Genomic DNA, 17,619 nt, shown 5'->3' with positions numbered 1-17,619 from the left:
TACAGCCAACAAAAGGAATATCCTGGATCCTTATGTATTCACACAGATATTAGACTACAGTATTGTTGATTGAGGGAGGTGGGTAAAACTCAAACATAACTACTTACAGAGAACATTAAAAATGCACACAACAAAACTGTGTTTTTTCTGTACATGGATGTTTCCAGGTCTGAAACTGTGGAAGGAAACTACCTGTTAAATCATCATGGAGGAGAACACAAGAGGCTTCACAGGAGGCCTCCTCCTCCTCCTGCTCCTCCTCCTGCTCCTCCTCCCCCTCCTCCTCCTCCTCTTCCTCCTCACTGTGGAAGTGGTTTTCTCGGCCTCTTTAGCTAATGTGTATATTCTATTTTGTGTCTTTCCCTAGCTTATTTGAGGAAGAGATAATGTCATATGTGCCTCCACATGCCTTACTCCACCCCAGCTACTGTCAGTCCCCGCGAGGTTCTCCTGTGTCATCTCCCCAGAACTCACCAGGTGAGTCTGTCTGTCTGTCCGCTGTACATGGGAATGCTCTAAGAGCACAAGCCGGGTGAGTCTGTCTGTCTGTCCGCCGTACGTGGGAATGCTCTAAGAGCACAAGCCGGGTGAGTCTGTCTGTCTGTCCGCCGTACGTGGGAATGCTCTAAGAGCACAAGCCGGGAGCGCTCTGCCTACAGGTACACACTGTGTGATATTTGCTACTTTTCCCCTTGTAACTTGTTTCCTTGCACGTTCATTGACTGAAGGATAATAAACAGGAGGATAAATGTTAGTAGTATAATGTAATAATTGTTCTCGTTGGACTTTCTTGGAACACCAGCCTGCAAATAATGACATGGAGACTTATTATTAATTATGGAAGTTTGGCCTTTAGCTTAGGCTTGTCCCCAACTAGCTCTTCTAATTCAAATTAACCTGCTTCTATTAATCTATATTCTGCCATGTGGCTTTTATTTTTCCTCAGTACGGCAAGTCCTGCTTGCTCCGAGTCTGGCGGGTGACTCGCCATTCTTCTTCCCAGAGTTCTCTCTCTCCCCCAGAATCCCTGCTTATCCTTTCTCTTGCCTAGCTATTGGCCATTCAGTTTTCTATTAAACCAATCAGAAGGTGACTTGGCAAAAGCTGGGGGTGTGGCTCAGTGGTAGAATGCCCATCTGGCATGCATTAGGCCCAGGGTTCAATTCTCAGTATCACAGAAAGTGACTTGGCAAAGAATCATCTTCACAGTATACACACATATTCTGCAACAATATAATGCATCCCACTGTAGAATTTACTTTGAATTTTGCTGCCTAGTATCTAATGTTTCTTGGAAAATATTAGGCACAAAATACTAGGTGAGCTCTTTTGATTTAAAAAGTTTGGTTGAGGGTACAGTTTTGATAGACAATAAAAACAATGTCTCCACTCTCAGGAAGTGATATAGAATTTAAATTCTTTAGTATAATGGACTTGGATATCTGCCCCATATTCTATGAGATGATACGAGGGAGATGAATATGAGTGAAAACTTATCTGAATTCTTTTGGAAGAGATAGATGTGAATTGAGGGGTAGTGAATGGCTGGGTGAGTAAATGGTGTAAGTGGAGCTTTGTCGAAGTGAATTTTTAGGGAAGGTAGCCATGATGTTGGCAGAATGTCAACTACATCTTTATTATAGTTGGTGGTGTTCAGACTTTTATAGAATTTAAAACTATTTCGGTAGAAATCCAGACTTCAGATGTGTCGTTGGAAGCTGCCATGCTCTTTAATGTGTAGCATGTGTTCTCACACATTGCTGTGGTAATAAAGCTGCAGTCTAATTGAACACCGCAAACAGGAAAAGCTCGATTAATTTGTCTGTGTAACACAGATTTATTGAGCATCCAACTATGATCCAAGCACTGAACTAGACCATGTGGTTTAAAGATGAATAACATCGTCTCTGCTCTGGAAGGGTTCGGGGTGAGGTGGTGAGTCAGCAGTGACTGTGGAGCTCAGTGGTCAGTGCTGAAATGGTGAGACGTCTGGGAACGTGTGGGTGTGGGGGGAGCGGTTGTTAGGGAGGATTAAGGTGACAGGTCTGAGGGGACCTTGGAGGACAGGTGAATGAAATTTGCCAGGCAGGGCTGGAAATTGCGTCGGGTGATAGTGTACCGCTTCGCTCTGGGACTGGTCCCCAGCACTAGGTGGGCTGGGGGTGGGGGGACCAAACAGGCAAACAAAAATCAAGAACTAGAAGTTCCCCACGTGGACCAAAGACAGAAGGACGTTCTGGCTAAAAGGGGTAGCGTGTACTAACCACAGACAATGGGAATACTGAGGAGAAAGAACAGAAATGGAAGGCGGTTCTGGAAATTCGGGCCAGACTGAGGTGTTTCTATGTGACCCACTCAGTACAGACCCTGCTTTGGTAAAGGTCATTATAACTTCATGAATTTCAGCCCACTGGCCTGTCTTTGGACCATATCTTTAGCATTTGGCTCTGCTAGCCATGCCTAGGAAATTGGCTTTTGGAGAAACCTCCGAAACTTCGCAAAAAGTAACATGCCTGTGATAGCCTGTTGTCTGAAGATCAGTTTGACGGCAAAATGGATGGGGCGTGTAACATGCTGAGACGTTAGGACTGAGCCAGGTAAGGAAAAGCCAAGGCAGATTAGAAGGTCTTTTTGCCCACAATGCCCCACAGATGTTGGCACCACTTGCCAAGAAAGGAAGAGGGTTTAACTTGTAGAGAAATGTAAAATGAGTTTGACTTATTACATGTTTTATTGAGACATTTGGGGGCTCTCAGTTTGAGATACCCAAAGACAAGTAGAAAATGTAGTTAGGAGATACCAAGGACAATTGGACCATACCGATTGACAGCTAGGAATTCAGTGTCGTGAAAACTGCAGTCTGGAGTATAGATTGGAGGAAGTATTGAGAGGATAAAACAGGATGGTCACACGGAGAACTCTAGTGTCTAAGGCTTGTGCTAAGGTGGAGGAGTGAGCTAAAGGCTGAGTGGATCTGTAGTAGACTTAGGAAAATGTTTCCAGGGGAGTCCATTTCCAGGGAGGTGTGGTTAATACAGCCAAATGCTCAGAGGATTCAGAAAGAATGAAGTCCTGAGAGAGACCATGAAATGTGAAACTCAAAGTTATAAATTATCATTGCCAAAGCAGGCTATAAACTAGTAGGTGATATATTGGATTGTGCCAGGTGCAACATGGTACGTGATGTTCTCAGTGCATGTCACCAGTGTAGAATGCTCTTTTTATAAAGTATAGTTGTCACAAACAAAGTTGCACAGTCAGCAGAAGCAGAAAACTAAAGGAAGGGATTCTCTGCCAGGGAAGGTGAAAGTGTGTGCACTCGAGTCTCAGGGTGGTGCTGATTGAGACAGGAGCTGCCATCCAGTCTTTGAGAAAGTGGTATACCACAGGTCACACACACACAGGTCAGCATCGGAGCTGTTAGAGAGAGACACATAGTGGATGAGACATGAAAGGAAATCAGTGTATGACACTTCCGGTAAGTTTAAAGGTGTTGCGGACATCAGAATTCACAGCTGGCCTCCATGAGTTCTTTAACCAATGGAGAGACTTGACAGTTTATCTCTTGGCAGAAATATCTTTCCTTTTTAAAAATAAATGGCTGTATTGATAATCACCTCACCTCTTGTGGTTGGTTTTGTTTTGTTTTGGCAACGGCGATGGGGGGTGGGGTTCCCTTGCATTGCAAATGTCCAGTAAACATTAATGTATTCTCTTTTTCTGTCTTTCTGGAAACACAGAAGTACACTTTGCCCCTCCGTGAGTCATTCATTACTGGCGTGCATGAGTTCATTTCTTCGCGACTTGCGAGCTTGGCTGTGTTTGGCATTGGATCATTTGGAGAGGTCTTTGTCTTAAATAGGGTGCCTGCTAATTCGTGGGCTCTTTTTTGTCTCTTTTTCTTATGATTAAACATGTAGAGCCGTGTGGAATTCGGCTCATGCCAGCTACAGCCCTTTTTTTTTTTTCTAGGCCTTTTCCAAGGTTCTTCCTCCCTGAGAAAAATGTAGACCACCAGATTCTGTCTTCTAAACCCCCGTAGAAGCGTGCTCTTGAAGTCTGCCTAAGCATTCTTTCATCCTGTGCAAGCATTCTAAATGGTGACAGAGTACACATCTTCATTTAGCATCACGGATGCCCACAAATAATTCATGGCAGTAATCAAGTGTGTTCTGGGAACTCAGAGTTAAAACATTTTCCAATGACATGTGTAATCCAGCCATATCTAAATTGCTAGCAGTGTTTGTGGTGGTTTTAATTTGCAGGAAAACAAATCATCTCCATATTCTTGGCGGGTTTGATTTGATTTGATGAGATTGGGACATACTGCCTGATAGTAGTGGAAGCAGCTGTAAGTGACTCCACATGAGAAGAGCCAGGCCTCACTAACCTCATTTTCCCTGTGGAGGAATATATTTTTCAGAAAATGACTTCTGCTTCTCCCAGACCTTTTGCTGGCTGCGTAAAATCAACATTTCAAAAATAATTTTTTAAGTGGTCCGATCTTTTTCTTGTGACTAGAATTGCACCCATTTTAGTGGTTTGAGAATGATATTGTGAAAATTATGACAATAATAAATTTTAATGATCTTCACTCTGAATGCCTAGGAACCCGGTGATCTTTCCATATTTTTCCTCATTCCAAGCACATTTACATGTCTTTTCAAGAGAAAAGGGGCTTTGGAAACTTTGACTCACTGCTTTCTGCAGCTGTGAGAGTGTTCACCTAAAACTCATCAAAATTTTGGAATGTGAAAGTTTATTTTTCTAGGACCATTTTAATGCCAATCCAACCTCAGCTGTGTCTGAAGGAAAGGATCCCTGCAAACACCATATGGTTTACTATGCCAAGGAGGAAACCAAGGAGTTTGCCTAGGGGCACATCTCTAGGAATTTAAATGCAGTGACACCTAATTTGTCTAATATATTGGAGATATACTTTCTTGTGTGCATTTTCCAGGGGACTAAAACTATGGTGTCAATGGCATGAGAATTTGTTTAACACCTCATTTATTGAAATTCTTCATGCATATTATTTTTCTCCTTGTTTTTGTATTTGTGGCACATTGAGGTGCTGCATGGTGTACGGGGTGGGGGGGTGTCATTGGGTCTGATATGGTTCACAGCTGTGGTGACCACTGGAGTACAAGCAGCATGAAGTCACTGGATGGACTCACAGCACTGAGGAGCCTCCTGGGTCTTCGTCAGGGTCGTCTCAATGGAATGGAGCATGAGAGGGGTTTATTTTTCCCAAAAGGATCTTTTCTTCCCACAAAGACTTGACTATTACTGGCCGCGTATGTTACCTCCTCCTCTTAGAGACATGTCTCTCTGGTCCTCCCAGCTCTCCTCATCTCTTCCCCCCTCTGCTCAGTACGGCTATGATATAGCTATTAATTTTTAATCATTTTTATTCTTTGGAAGTTCTGTACATTCATATAATATATATTGATCAAATCTATCCACTAGTACTGTCTTCTGTCTACCCCTAGTACTTCACCCACCTCCCTCTGAGCTTCATGTCCTCTCTTTATTATTTTTGCCATTAATAACCCCCTGAGTCAAGTTAGTGTAGATATTTTGTTCTTTGTTATTAATCTTCCTTTTCCTCACCCCAATACTGCCAGGATGGGGTGTCTGTTATTGGTATACCCTTCAGTGTTCCCCTTTCAATAAGTTACTTCTTGGCCAAGTCTGAAAAACCACAGTTACCAATTTGTTTTCAGTAAATGGTTTGAGCCAAACCTGATGGCCTAGACCTGTAATCCCAGTTACTTGAGAGGCAAAGACAGAGAGATGGCAAGTTAAAGGCCTACCTGGGCTCTGAAGTGAGTTCAAGGATAGCCTGGGCAACTTAGTGAGACCTTGTCAAAGTAAAAGTAAAAAAAGTAGGCTGTAAAAAAAAAATAAAATAAAATAAAAAAGTAGGCTGAGTGTACAGCTAGATGATAGATTACTTGCCTGGCACATACATGGAACCCCTCATTTAATCCCCAGGACCAAAGAAACTGAACAGTGAAAAAAGTAAGTAGCATGTATATGAACATCTGTAGATCTAGGACTTTTGCTGCTCTTAGAAAATAGGAGATAGATATGAGGATGTGCACATCTGTGCACATCTGTGCTTTGTCCAAGTTATCTCCAGGGTGTTCCCTCTTAACAGTGTTGTGCTTTGCTCCAGAAGATGAGGCTGTCTAGACATGTTGCAGTGTTCATTGGCTTGCTCATTGTTAGCAATGGGGGATTGTTGTGGAACGCTGTGAAGATGTGTTGCTGTGATTGGTCTAATAAAAAGCTGAATGGCCAATAGCTAGGCAGGAGAGGTTGGGCAGGATTTCCAGGGAGAGAGAGGAAGAGGAGGGGTAGTCAAGGCATGGCATTCTCCAGCAGACAAACATGTTGGACATGCCGTACTGAGAGAAGGTAAAAAGCCAGATGGCAGAATGTTGATTAATACAAACAGGTTAATTACATATAAAGGCCAATTGGGGAAAGCTAAAGGCCATGCTTTCATATTTAATAAAAGGTCCCCGTGTCGTTCTTTGGGGTCTGGTGATCCAAAGATAGTCCGACAACAAAGCTTGTCACAGGGATCGAGGGAAAGTGTATGTGTGTGTAACTGGAAAGGGCACCAGGGCAGAGGTGGGCCTCTAAACTGAACTAGGACAGAAGCCTGGAGCTGTGTCGTCAAGGTTCAGCTCCATTCAGAGCAAAGCATAAAGCCAACTGGATCCCAGGACCCAGAGGCAGAGAAGTGCAGGCTTCTCCAGAATTGGATGCCAAATTTTTTCTAGTGTCACCTGAGATACTTTGTCAGATAGAATTTTATAGCTTGTAATTATGCAGTGTTGTAACAGTGTATTGAAAACATACAGAGCGTATGAAAGTTCTTAAGATTTACCCAGCAGTGACAAAGAATAACAGCTCTAATAGCTGTTACTAAAAAAAAATATTCCCGCAAACACTTAACATAGTACTCGCCATCCATGAAGTCCATTTTCCAGTTGGTCACTTCATAGAAGCAACCGACTTTTTCCCACGCAATTCTCCTTGGTAAGACTCTAAAGACTGAAAGAACCTCTCTGAGAGAAAGGGCCTTCGGTTGTGGTCGTGGTTCCCGTACATTTCCATCAGCTCAGTCTTCCAAGAACATTGTTTTGGTGTCTGGAACCAAGATAACCTCATTCTTCCCCTGGAAGCTCTTGGCAGTTGAACCTGGCTTGTATTAATTATGTGACAGCTGGTTTGGGGTATGGCCGCTCATACCTATAATCCCAGACTCAGGAAGGCGGAGGCAGGAAGATTTCTGGTTTTTCAAGTTCCAGGCCAGCCTGGGCTATATAACAAGACCCCGCCCCCATACTTCTTAAAATGCTACTATTTTAACCATAAACAGTTTTGTAAGTTATGTTAAACAACATAGCGGTAAAAATTTCTATATTGTTTTTTAAATTTACTCTAATAACACTATCCTTTCCCAAAACAAAATAAACCCCTCAGAATTAATAAGGATAATACTTGTTCAAAACTATAGATGGTCAGAATTCTATCCGTACTTTAAAATGAGGAACACAGCTTGACAGTCACCACTGAAGCAATTCCCATGAAGCTCTAGTCTGTTTTTGACATAGGATAACTTAGCTCCTTGAGTCTGGTGTACATATTAAAGCCGATTAACCTCTGCAATTATATAGCTCTTTCAAGATTGATTTTGTTAAAAATCCATCAATGGCTTCCTGGACTGAAGAATGAAGTCCTACCAATTAGACTCAGTTGCAAGCCCACTCAGGATCCCATCCTTACCTGGGTCCCACGTCCGACCCTGCCCTGCAGTCTTCCTGCTGGGTTCCTCACATAGGTCTTTCCCAAACTGCCTGTCTCGTCCCCTGGCTCACGAGAAAATCCATACTCTACTATTAACCTTTCAAACCTTCCTTCAGACCTCTCTAGAAAATTCCCACCCACTTCACGTGTGTGTTCCCAATCTCTCTTAATAAGTTCCTTAAATACAGGTCCTGAGCCATGTGTGGTGGGTGGCGCATGCCTATAATCCCAGCACTTGAAAGGTTGGAGGTAGGAAAATCAGGAATTCAGGCTATGCCTGGTTACAGAGTGAGTTTGAAGCCAGCCTGGGCTGTGTGAGACTTAAAAACAAATACAGAATTTGACAAAGGCTAACAGCACTATTTACTGTAATTTTAGGTGAAGTATATGAGATTATTTTTTATAACAGAACTGTGAGCAAAAGAATGTTTGCCTTGAATCATTTCCGTTAGCAGACTCTCCATCGTTAAGTCCCTTACCTAGAGTGTAAATGGAGGCAGGACTAACTTCTAATTTATCTGTATTGAGAGTGACCGAAAGCATCATGAGATTTCCTACAGCCTTTCAGATACCTCAAGTTGTACAGTCTTAGTGTATAAGCTGCTTCTTAAAGTAATCGGCGAAAAGAATGACGTTGCCTTTTGAGTCTTTAAAGAGTTCAGTCTTTAATCTTTCTGTTTTCCATCCACAACTCCCATTGATGCCGATTCATCGTGGCTACTTTCTGGGCTGCTTGGGTCACTAGCGTAGAGCTTCCCCCAGCTTTCTTGGGTCTCCTGAGTGGCCGAGTGCACTGTCTTGGCCTTTGTCCATCCAGCAGCAGCCCTGTGCTTCATGTGTCTTTATGGTACAATGACCTCTTCAAGCGCACAGGCAGCCAGTGTCCTGCCTGTGTTAGCTCCTGGACGCTGCTGCCCCGTGTCTCACTGGTCGCAGTTGAGCTCTCTTCCTGTAAGTGATTCTTCAGCTTGGCTGTATTTGGGAGTCATCTGGAGAGCTGTAGAAAACACTGAGACCTGGTACCTACCCCCACAGATTCTGATGTCATGGTTTGGGGTGTGGCCTGAACTTTGGAATTTTTTTAAAGTTTCCTAAGAGATTCGAATATGCACTCAAGATTGAGAACCCCTGCTTGGGATTCTCTTTTGTTTCCTGGATTTTGTGAGGATGAATGCATTTGTTTTCTTCATGACTTAACTCTTAGCTCTTCGACAAGCCTCCAGATTACTGGTTGGGAGCCAGTCTTGTGAATATCCATCCCTGAAGCTCCAACGTGTTTGCCTGTGTGTTGAGTATGTATGCACATAACATTAACAGCCAACACACAGAGAGCGTCTTACGACGTAGACACTGCACAGTGTCATATACACACTAACATTTCATCCACAGCAATTAACTGATCTCTCATGCAAACTCCGGAGCTCTCCTGTCCAGGGTTCGTAGAGTATCCATGACTGTCACATCCAACTCAATATTTACACAGCTTCCTGTGTCCCTGGCTACCAACATCATTCCCCACACTGCTTTTAGTCTCCAGTAGACCTTGTCAAATCCCAAATTCCTGTCCCTGGCATAGGATTTGGACAGGAAGCTGCTTCCTCATTTCCTTCAGTAGCAAAGTGATGATGAAAACCTTTAATAGACACTTCATAGGCTGACTCTGTGTGAGGATTTCTCAAGACTCCCCTTATGGAAAGTGCATTATCCCTAATGTATAGCAGGTGCTTATCAAACAATAGCTATCATTATTATTAAGAAACGCTGCTATCATCAGAGCTTCCCATTCCTCCCCCTTGCTCTTCTACTAATTTGTATTTCGCATGCTCGGGGTTCCTCTGAGTCACCATACTCCTGACTAAGTTCTTATCCCCTCAGGCCTCAACTGCAGGATAAATGCCTAACTGCTTCTCCACCCTTCCGCCCTTCTTCCTCTTTCCCACCCTTCATCTGCCCTACACCCTCCGCTGAGAATTTCTCTAATCAAATACCACTTTAGCATTATTCCCTTTCCTTTCCTCAATATTCTGTAAAGGTGCACCACCCCCTGTCCCGCCCCTATTCCCAACACCAGCATCAGAATTTTTAAACCTCTCTTCTGATTGGCTCCAGCCCCTGTCTCTTCAGCATGCCCACCATGCTCTCGGTTATGGAGCATCTTCAGCATCTTTTGAACACACATTCAATATTTAGTCTAGTTCTTGCTTCTCTGAACCAGTATAAAATTCAGACTCTTTTCTATTTACACGTTTAGTGTTACTTAATCTTCTCATTGTTGTGACCAAATACCGGACAGAAAGGAACTTAAGAGAGGGAAGGTTTGTTTGAGCTTAAAGTTCAAGGGGATCCAGTCCATCATGTCAGGGAAGACATGGTAGCAGGGGCAGGTGGCTGTTTATATTGCATCCTCAGTCAAAGAGCAGAGAGATGGATTTCAGGTACCAAGCCTCTTCTTTTCATTCACTCCCAGACCCCCAGACCCTGGAATGGTGCCACTAACATTTAGGGTGGGTCCTCCTACCTCAATTAACCAGAACTAGAAATTCCATCCCAGACATGCCCAGAGGCTTGTTTCCATGGTGATTCTGCATCCCATGGACTTGGCAATTAACCACTTAGGTTCCAGCTAAGCTGCTCCCTGAGGTCTTGTCCATTCTGATCTCCGCACACACATTACTTTTCTGTGACACTATTATCTTCTCTACCACTGATCTCAAAGGCGAATACCCAGGAGGTCAGGCAGCTAGCCTGTGTCACCGAGTGGGTGTGTGGGAGGGAGTGGAGGCCACGGAAGCATCCACCTGTCTCCTCTAGGAAGTTAACGCCATTTGTAAGATTTCTTCTAACTTTCAAGAGAAAAACATGTTTTTCTTTTACTTGAAATCTAATTATAAATTTTAAATGCAACTAATCTAGCCTTTTTTTTTTTTTAAATGTAGGGGGCAAACAGTAGACTGTGAGGCTGGGTATAGCTCCAGGGCTATAGTTTTTGTCTCTTCTGTTCTACAGTTTGTATCCATTCCAGTTTAAGACTTGATTATTTGATATATTTTATTTCTGCCTTCTCAACCAGGGCATCCATTGTTGACTATAACACCAGATTAGCAGTAAATAACCATCCTATAATTCCTCATTTGTTAAGGAAATTTTTGCTAGGCACAATGACTCAAGCCTGTAATTGATGCACTGTGAGGCCATGGCAGGAGGCCGGAAAATCCAAGGCCAATCTAGGGTAACTAGCAAGCTCCTGTCTCAACAAAACAAATAACAACAAACCCACATGTATGACAGGCACACACACCCAGAAAAAAAGAGGGAAAAGCAATCTCATGGAACTCGCATGCTGTGTAAGGACAAGACTATAATTTAGTTTCTGCCTTTGTCCTGTGTCCAGCCTGACATCCCAGCGTGCTACCTAATCACTTGTGACACATGGATTTTTCTGTGGAAAGAGGAAGAAGCCATGTCATATTTATACCTTATAAATAACACTTTATTAGTAATAAATGGCATACCTTTAATCTATAGCTATTGATGGTACTTGACACATTGAGAATGCCGTAAATATTTTTTTTATTAAGAAAACTTTTTTATTCATTTTACATACCAATCACAGGTCCTCCTCCTCTTCCCTCCTCCCATCCCTCCAACCTCCCCTCCCCACCCCATCCCCTATTCCCTCCTACTAAAAGGTAAGGCCTCCTGTGGGGAGTCAGCAGAGCCTCTATGAGAATGCAGTAGATAATAATACTGCTTAGTCTTTGTGCAACTCCAAGATATAAATTCTTCTCACAGCTATGCTTGAATTCTGTTTTTAGAATAATCATTTTATTTTGCAATGTAAGATAAATGTAATTGTATCTCTAAAATCATCCTTAAATGTCATGCACATCTAAGAACATCTTCATGGGGCTTCCTGTGACTTCCTTTACAGTTTCCATGATACTGTTTCAACAGCAAACAGAGATACTCCGTCCTGAATAGTTGTCCTTAGACATGAATAACTCTTTGACTCACTCTGGTTTGGATGGAAAGGGGAACATATCTGAGAAACACGTGAGCATATTTGGCAGTTTAAACAGGATCTTCATTCTCAGTTGAAAAGTGACAAATAGTCTCTCATAAGACCTTCCTTAAGCTATGTTCAGGCCTTCATCTTTGGGTGTGTGTGTGTGTGTGTGTGTGTGTGTGTGTGTGTGTGTGTGATGCAGAAGCTGAAAGCAGTGCCTCAGTTTCCTTTGCTAACTTGTGGTGGTCTTTCATGGTGTTGTGACGGTGCTGGCACAGGGCACGGATCCAGATTGTTCTTTTGTGGTTGTTGCAGGTACTCAGCGTGCCAATGCCCGGGCGCCAGCCCCTTACAAGAGAGATTTCGAAGCCAAACTAAGGAACTTTTACAGGAAGTTAGAAACGAAAGGATATGGACAAGGCCCAGGGAAATTAAAGTAAGTAGAAATGACACAAACCACGTTTATAGATGGTGAATGGGTAGGAAGCAGTCTTTATTTTAATGGGCATTGTTATTTCGGAGTTTATAAATTATACTGTAATAATGTAAAATGTTCAGGAATTAAGCATTAGTAAGCTTATGGTTTTTAAATCAAGCTAGGATTGTGTAAAACCACAGACACAGCCGGGCAGCGGTGGCACACGCCTTTAATCCCAGCACTTGGGAGGCAGAGGCAGGCCGATCTCTGTGAGTTCAAGGCCAGCCTGGGCTACAGAGCGAGTTCCAGGACAGGCACCAAAACTACACAGAGAAACCCTGTCTAAAAACAAAAACAAAAACAAAAACAAAAACAAACAAACAAGTCACCCTGTGCCCTGAGTGCCCAAGGGAGGACCAGCCTCCATGCTTACTGCCCCAGGCACAGTCAGTTCCACTTTCCTGGACCTCCAAACACATCCGCCCAACCCCAAGTCCGTATCTCTCCGAACTGTGCTTTTCTCATACTGGAATTACCAAGGTCTTCCCAAGTTCAGGCTCCCTGTCATTCCCCTGTCATCACTGTTGACACAGAGTGAGTTGACACCTGTGGAAGATGACTTTGCCGTCATCACAACAGATTGTCACAAGCATCGTTCATTTTTATCCACCCCCTCGGGGAATCTCAAGATTCACTTAATTTAAAATTTAAATTAAGTACAATTGTAAACTCTCCTGCTTTGTAGGACACACACACACACACACACACACACACACACACACACACACACACACCCTCCTTTGTCTCACTGAACATTCAATAATTGAATTCCATGCTTAGGTGCATTCCAGCCTTAAAGGATCACTTTATAGTGTTGTTCTTTCTTTAGTTCTCTCTCTCTGTCTCTCTCTCTCTCTCTCTCTGTGTGTGTGTGTGTGTGTGTGTGTGTGTGGTATGACCTCTTTCTTTCTGGGATAAATGTCTTGGCCACTCAGAAAGGACTCGTGGGTTTTTCACAGGCCCGGGATTTACCCGTGATTCTCTTGGGTAACTTTTGCTCTTGCTGTTAAAGTGTTAGAGACAGGCGCGTGTTCAAGTTCAGACAGCAATGACGTTAAGCAGCCTCACTCCTCACCTAGTTAATTGTGGTACATAGACATTCAATGTCAAGAGAGATAAGGAAGCGGAAATCATCTCTTAATGCACTTTCCACATCGTCTCTCTGGGGACAGGTTAATTATCCGAAGGGACCACCTGCTGGAAGACGCTTTCAATCAGATTATGGGCTACTCCAGAAAAGACCTGCAGAGGAATAAACTGTATGTCACCTTCGTCGGGGAAGAAGGGTAAGTGGAACAGAGAAGTGGTCTGTGCAACACAGGCTGTGGCTGCAGAGCGGATGTTTCTCCGCATCTGTGGTTCCCAGAACAGGAAGTCCTTCTGGCAGGAAGTGTGCTCAGACACTTAAACATTTGCCTTTGTTGTTGTTGTTGTTGCTTCCTCTGGTTTTTAAATCCTTTGACATGTAATATATATATATATATATATATATATATATATATATATTTTTTAATGAAAACAGCTGTTACCTATAATTCATTCTTTCAGTGAGAAGGCCGGGTTGGTTGCTCTTCTGTGTCTATCCATCTTTTGAAAGGGAAAACGCTGGCGCTTTGAGGGGAAGGGAACAAGGAACGGCAGTTTACATCTTGGTTTCCACCCTGGCGCTCTGAGTAGAACGTGTGTCACCTGTTCAATAAGCCCCAGTTCAAAATCACAGATCCTGCCGCTCTGCCCAGAGGTGCCCACAGCAGCCACGCCAATGCCTCTGCTCCCGTCCCCGCCTCCAGTTCTCTTCCTTTGGGAGGGCAGCATACCTCCCAATATAACCACCTATTGTAAACAAACCTTGCAACATGACTCCTCCATGAGTGTGCTCATCTAGATAAGGGTTGGGAAACAAAGGCTGGGGCTCCCACACTGAGTCTGCTGCAGCACCCCAGGTAGACCTAGCATAGCCTCTGACTGATAGCTAACTTCCCTCACGGGCCCCTCCTCCTTCCTATCTCAGGACTCAGGGCTTGCTTTGTAGCTTGTAGCTACTAGACACAATTAAAAAAGGCCATGCCCAGTCTTAATACTTGGGGAGGTGCTTAGTTTTACTGTACTGCAACTTGATGTGCCATGTTTTATTGATACTCATGGGAGATCTGCCCTTTCCTGGATGGAAATGGAAGAGGAGGGGATTGGGGGCAGGAGGTGGGGGGAGTGGGAAAGGAGAGTGGGATGGGGGCGGAGAGGCTGCTGATGGGATATAAAATAAATAGATGGTTAATTTAAAAAAAATGCCACACAGTCATCCAAACTCTGGTTGTGTTCTGTTGGACACTGTTGGCTTGGATATTTATTAGGCAGTGCTGAGGAACTATGGGCCTTGCATCGATGCTCCAATTAGTACTCCGAGATCTAATCCCCAGCCCTTTTCTAGTTTTTATTTTGAGAGAGGGTCTTAACAAAATGCTCAACCTGGCCTTGAACTTAGTCCATAGCCCAGTGAGACCTTGAAAATTGCAGTTCTTCTGTCTCCAACCCCTTGTCACTGGGGTTCCAGGCCTGTGCTACCAAGCCCAGTAGTTTGGATCGCTTTAAGAACACCCCTCTGAGTCTTAGCCAGTAGTGAAGAAGGTTAAGGAGCCAGAGTAGTGATAGCCAACCAACTTGACCCACCCCCCACCCCCCCAGTGTGTGGTAGATGGATGGAGGTTGAAAGCACAGTGTGACTTACCTGTCCACAGAACTAGAGAAGAGCAAAATCAAGACCCAAGCCCAAGCCCAAGCCACCTGATACCCGTGGACCATACCAGGATTTAAGAAACACCCCTTATCTTTAGTCTGTTCTGTTTTGGTTTTTTTTTTTCCTCCTTGGAATGCATTTTAACATTCCAGATAGTGACTGAACACATGAAGTTTGGGCTTCAGTGTACCTGAGACTTCAGCCTCTCATGACTAATGTACACATGTAAATAGACTCAGAACTTGTGTTCGTCTGCTTTAACGCTGCAGGTGCGCGGTTGAAAACGGAGGCAAGTGTCGTTAGCCTCCTCACAGGTATGCCAGGGATGTCAGTGATTTCCTCACAGGATGAGTCGGGTTCGGATGAGAATGTTTTCTTCTCTTGGAGCTCCAGCTGCCTCCTTTTATTATTAAACCACAGACGGTTTTTTGTTTTTTTTTTTTGTTTTTTTTTTTTTTTTTTTTTGACACACGATCTTGCTATGTCGCTCAGATTGACTGTGAACTTTCAAGCTAGTGACTTCAGTCTCCAAAGAGCTGGTAGCTGGGTCTACAGATGGACATCAGTGCTTCTGGCTTGGGCCAGAGTTTGTTGAGATATCCGACATACACTTCAGAAGCCCTAGTGTGTACGTTTGAGTAGAACAGATGTTTGTCATCCTGAAGTGGTCTGCCATATTCTGAACTGATGGGATTAGTTCCAAGCAGAGCTAGATTCCTTTTTGTTGGATGACCACTGGTAATTAAGTGCTTCCTGCCCCTGCCACACGTCTACTTCCCACGACACCAAAGGGAAAACAGAGAGAGTGTGTCTGGGGAGGGGTCTCAGTTACCAGAAACAGTCCCTTAATCTACTCCTCTAGGCATGGGTTATTGATACTGAGTTTCTGGACCCAGGCTCTCTCATGTAAGTATCCTTTAGATAGGACGTAAGATACAGGGTACTGAGAATACATCTGCTGGCTTTGGAAATAGAAAACGGTTCTCTTGCTGAAAAACACAGAAACCTCAAAACTACATGGAAGTTTAAAAAACAACTTTTCAAAGAATGACTACCACATGAAAGCATATTTCTTTCTAGATTATAAAACATGCCCACGGTTTCCCATTGAATTTTAGAAATGGAACTTTTCTGTTTCTCCAGATTTAATGCTGTCAAATTATTTATATATCGTTTTAAGTTCTTTGGGTTTAAGTCTACTGTTTGGCATTTAAAAACAAATATGTCTGTTGTTTGGATTTTGGTTCCTAGTTTTTCTCCAGTGCCAAGGTTCCTTGAAGAAAGTGTTGACTCTAGGCCTGGGACAAGAAGAATATCCAAGATGGAGCCGGAAGTGTCTCCTAGTACCCTCCACAAAGTGGGGAAATTTTTCACCAGGCCAGAGCCACAGGGCACAGGAGCCAACAGAGTCCCCACTGACCAAAGTGGGAATAATCTCAGCTACAAAATGAATGAATAAAGGGATACTGAGTTGTAACTCCAAGTGAATGAACACATGCTCAAATGAGGAAACAGAAGGGAGAAAGGAAAATCTCTCCAAATAACTCAGGAGAATTTCATAACTGTGGGTTGCATAGCAACTTTTCCCTAAATAATTCAAAAAGGATCTGGGGTAGAGGAGGGAGTTGGTTTTGTTGAAGCCTGGTAAACATTGTCTCAGTCATAAGTCATGTGTTCAGTGTGTCCTTCATGTGAGAACAACACTTTACCCAAATCCATAATCACAGTCTTGCTGCAGGAAAAACACGGGACAGTTCCCAGTTCTTCCAACGTATTGTAAGAACCTCTCACCAGTAATCTCGAAAATCAATGAGGACATTGAAAAAAACAAAAGAGTGTGAGAGAATGCTATAGTCAGGAAGAGATGCGATGCTTAAATGAAATGACACTTCCTGGATGAGATTGTAGAGAGAGCAGGTGAAAGAGAATGAAGTCTGGATAAAGTACGGATTTTGTAAAGAGTTATACAGCAGTAATGGCTCGTTAATGTGACAGTCAACTGAACCAAGTTTTGTGAAAGAGTTTATTCCTAAGGGACTGGAGCCCTGAGTCACAGATACCCCTGCCCGGGGATAGGATTAGAGGTTTTAGTAAAGAGACAGGGTGGCCTGAAGTGTAGGGAAACAGTAACTGAAAATAGGGTCCACTCCATGCATAGTCATCCTCTTCACGGGACTCGTGATGAGGACAATCACACCATTAGTGTGATCTAAAAACGTCAAATACGTCACACTGGTGGGGCCCACTTGAGGCAGACAAACCTGGCTCCAAGTTCCTGAATAACAACTTAGGCAACCATTGCCTCTGAGTGCTGCCAGCAGAGAGGACGGTGGGAGGGTACTGCCTAGCTGCCTGGCTGGCTGGTGGTAGGGCAGGTGAGTCTAGAGGCCTTCTTTAGGGTTCCATCAGATGTATTGATGAGGAATGTTCTATACTGATAAGAGGAATTCATAAAGGCTATGCAAGAGGTCTTTGCACTGTCTTTTCTTTTTCTTTTTTTTTTTTTTTTTTTGTTTTTTTTTTGGTTTTTCAAGACAGGGTTTCTCTGTGTAACTTTGTGCCTTTCTTGGAACTCGC

At 43.4% G+C, this 17,619-nt stretch overlaps 1 protein-coding gene across 6 annotated transcripts in view; it reads left to right on the top strand.

Annotated features, from left to right (window-relative positions):
• Hecw2 (HECT, C2 and WW domain containing E3 ubiquitin protein ligase 2) overlaps positions 1–17,619 on the top strand; it is a 355,297-nt gene that overhangs the window by 297,106 nt on the left and 40,572 nt on the right. For all 6 annotated transcript variants that reach the window (XM_052749448.1, XM_052749450.1, XM_052749449.1 and 3 more), the window contains 3 exons: positions 368–477; positions 12,146–12,266; positions 13,481–13,594. In XM_052749448.1, coding sequence (XP_052605408.1) covers positions 368–477; positions 12,146–12,266; positions 13,481–13,594 — 345 coding nt within the window. The remainder of the gene's footprint in view (positions 1–367; positions 478–12,145; positions 12,267–13,480; positions 13,595–17,619) is intronic.

Source organism: Peromyscus californicus, unplaced genomic scaffold (genome assembly GCF_007827085.1).
Source record: "Peromyscus californicus insignis strain IS unplaced genomic scaffold, ASM782708v3 Scaffold_21__1_contigs__length_65335640, whole genome shotgun sequence".
Lineage (NCBI taxonomy): Eukaryota > Metazoa > Chordata > Mammalia > Rodentia > Cricetidae > Peromyscus > Peromyscus californicus.
Note: the sequence above shows the minus strand (reverse complement) of the source record. Positions and strands in the feature narration are given on the sequence as shown.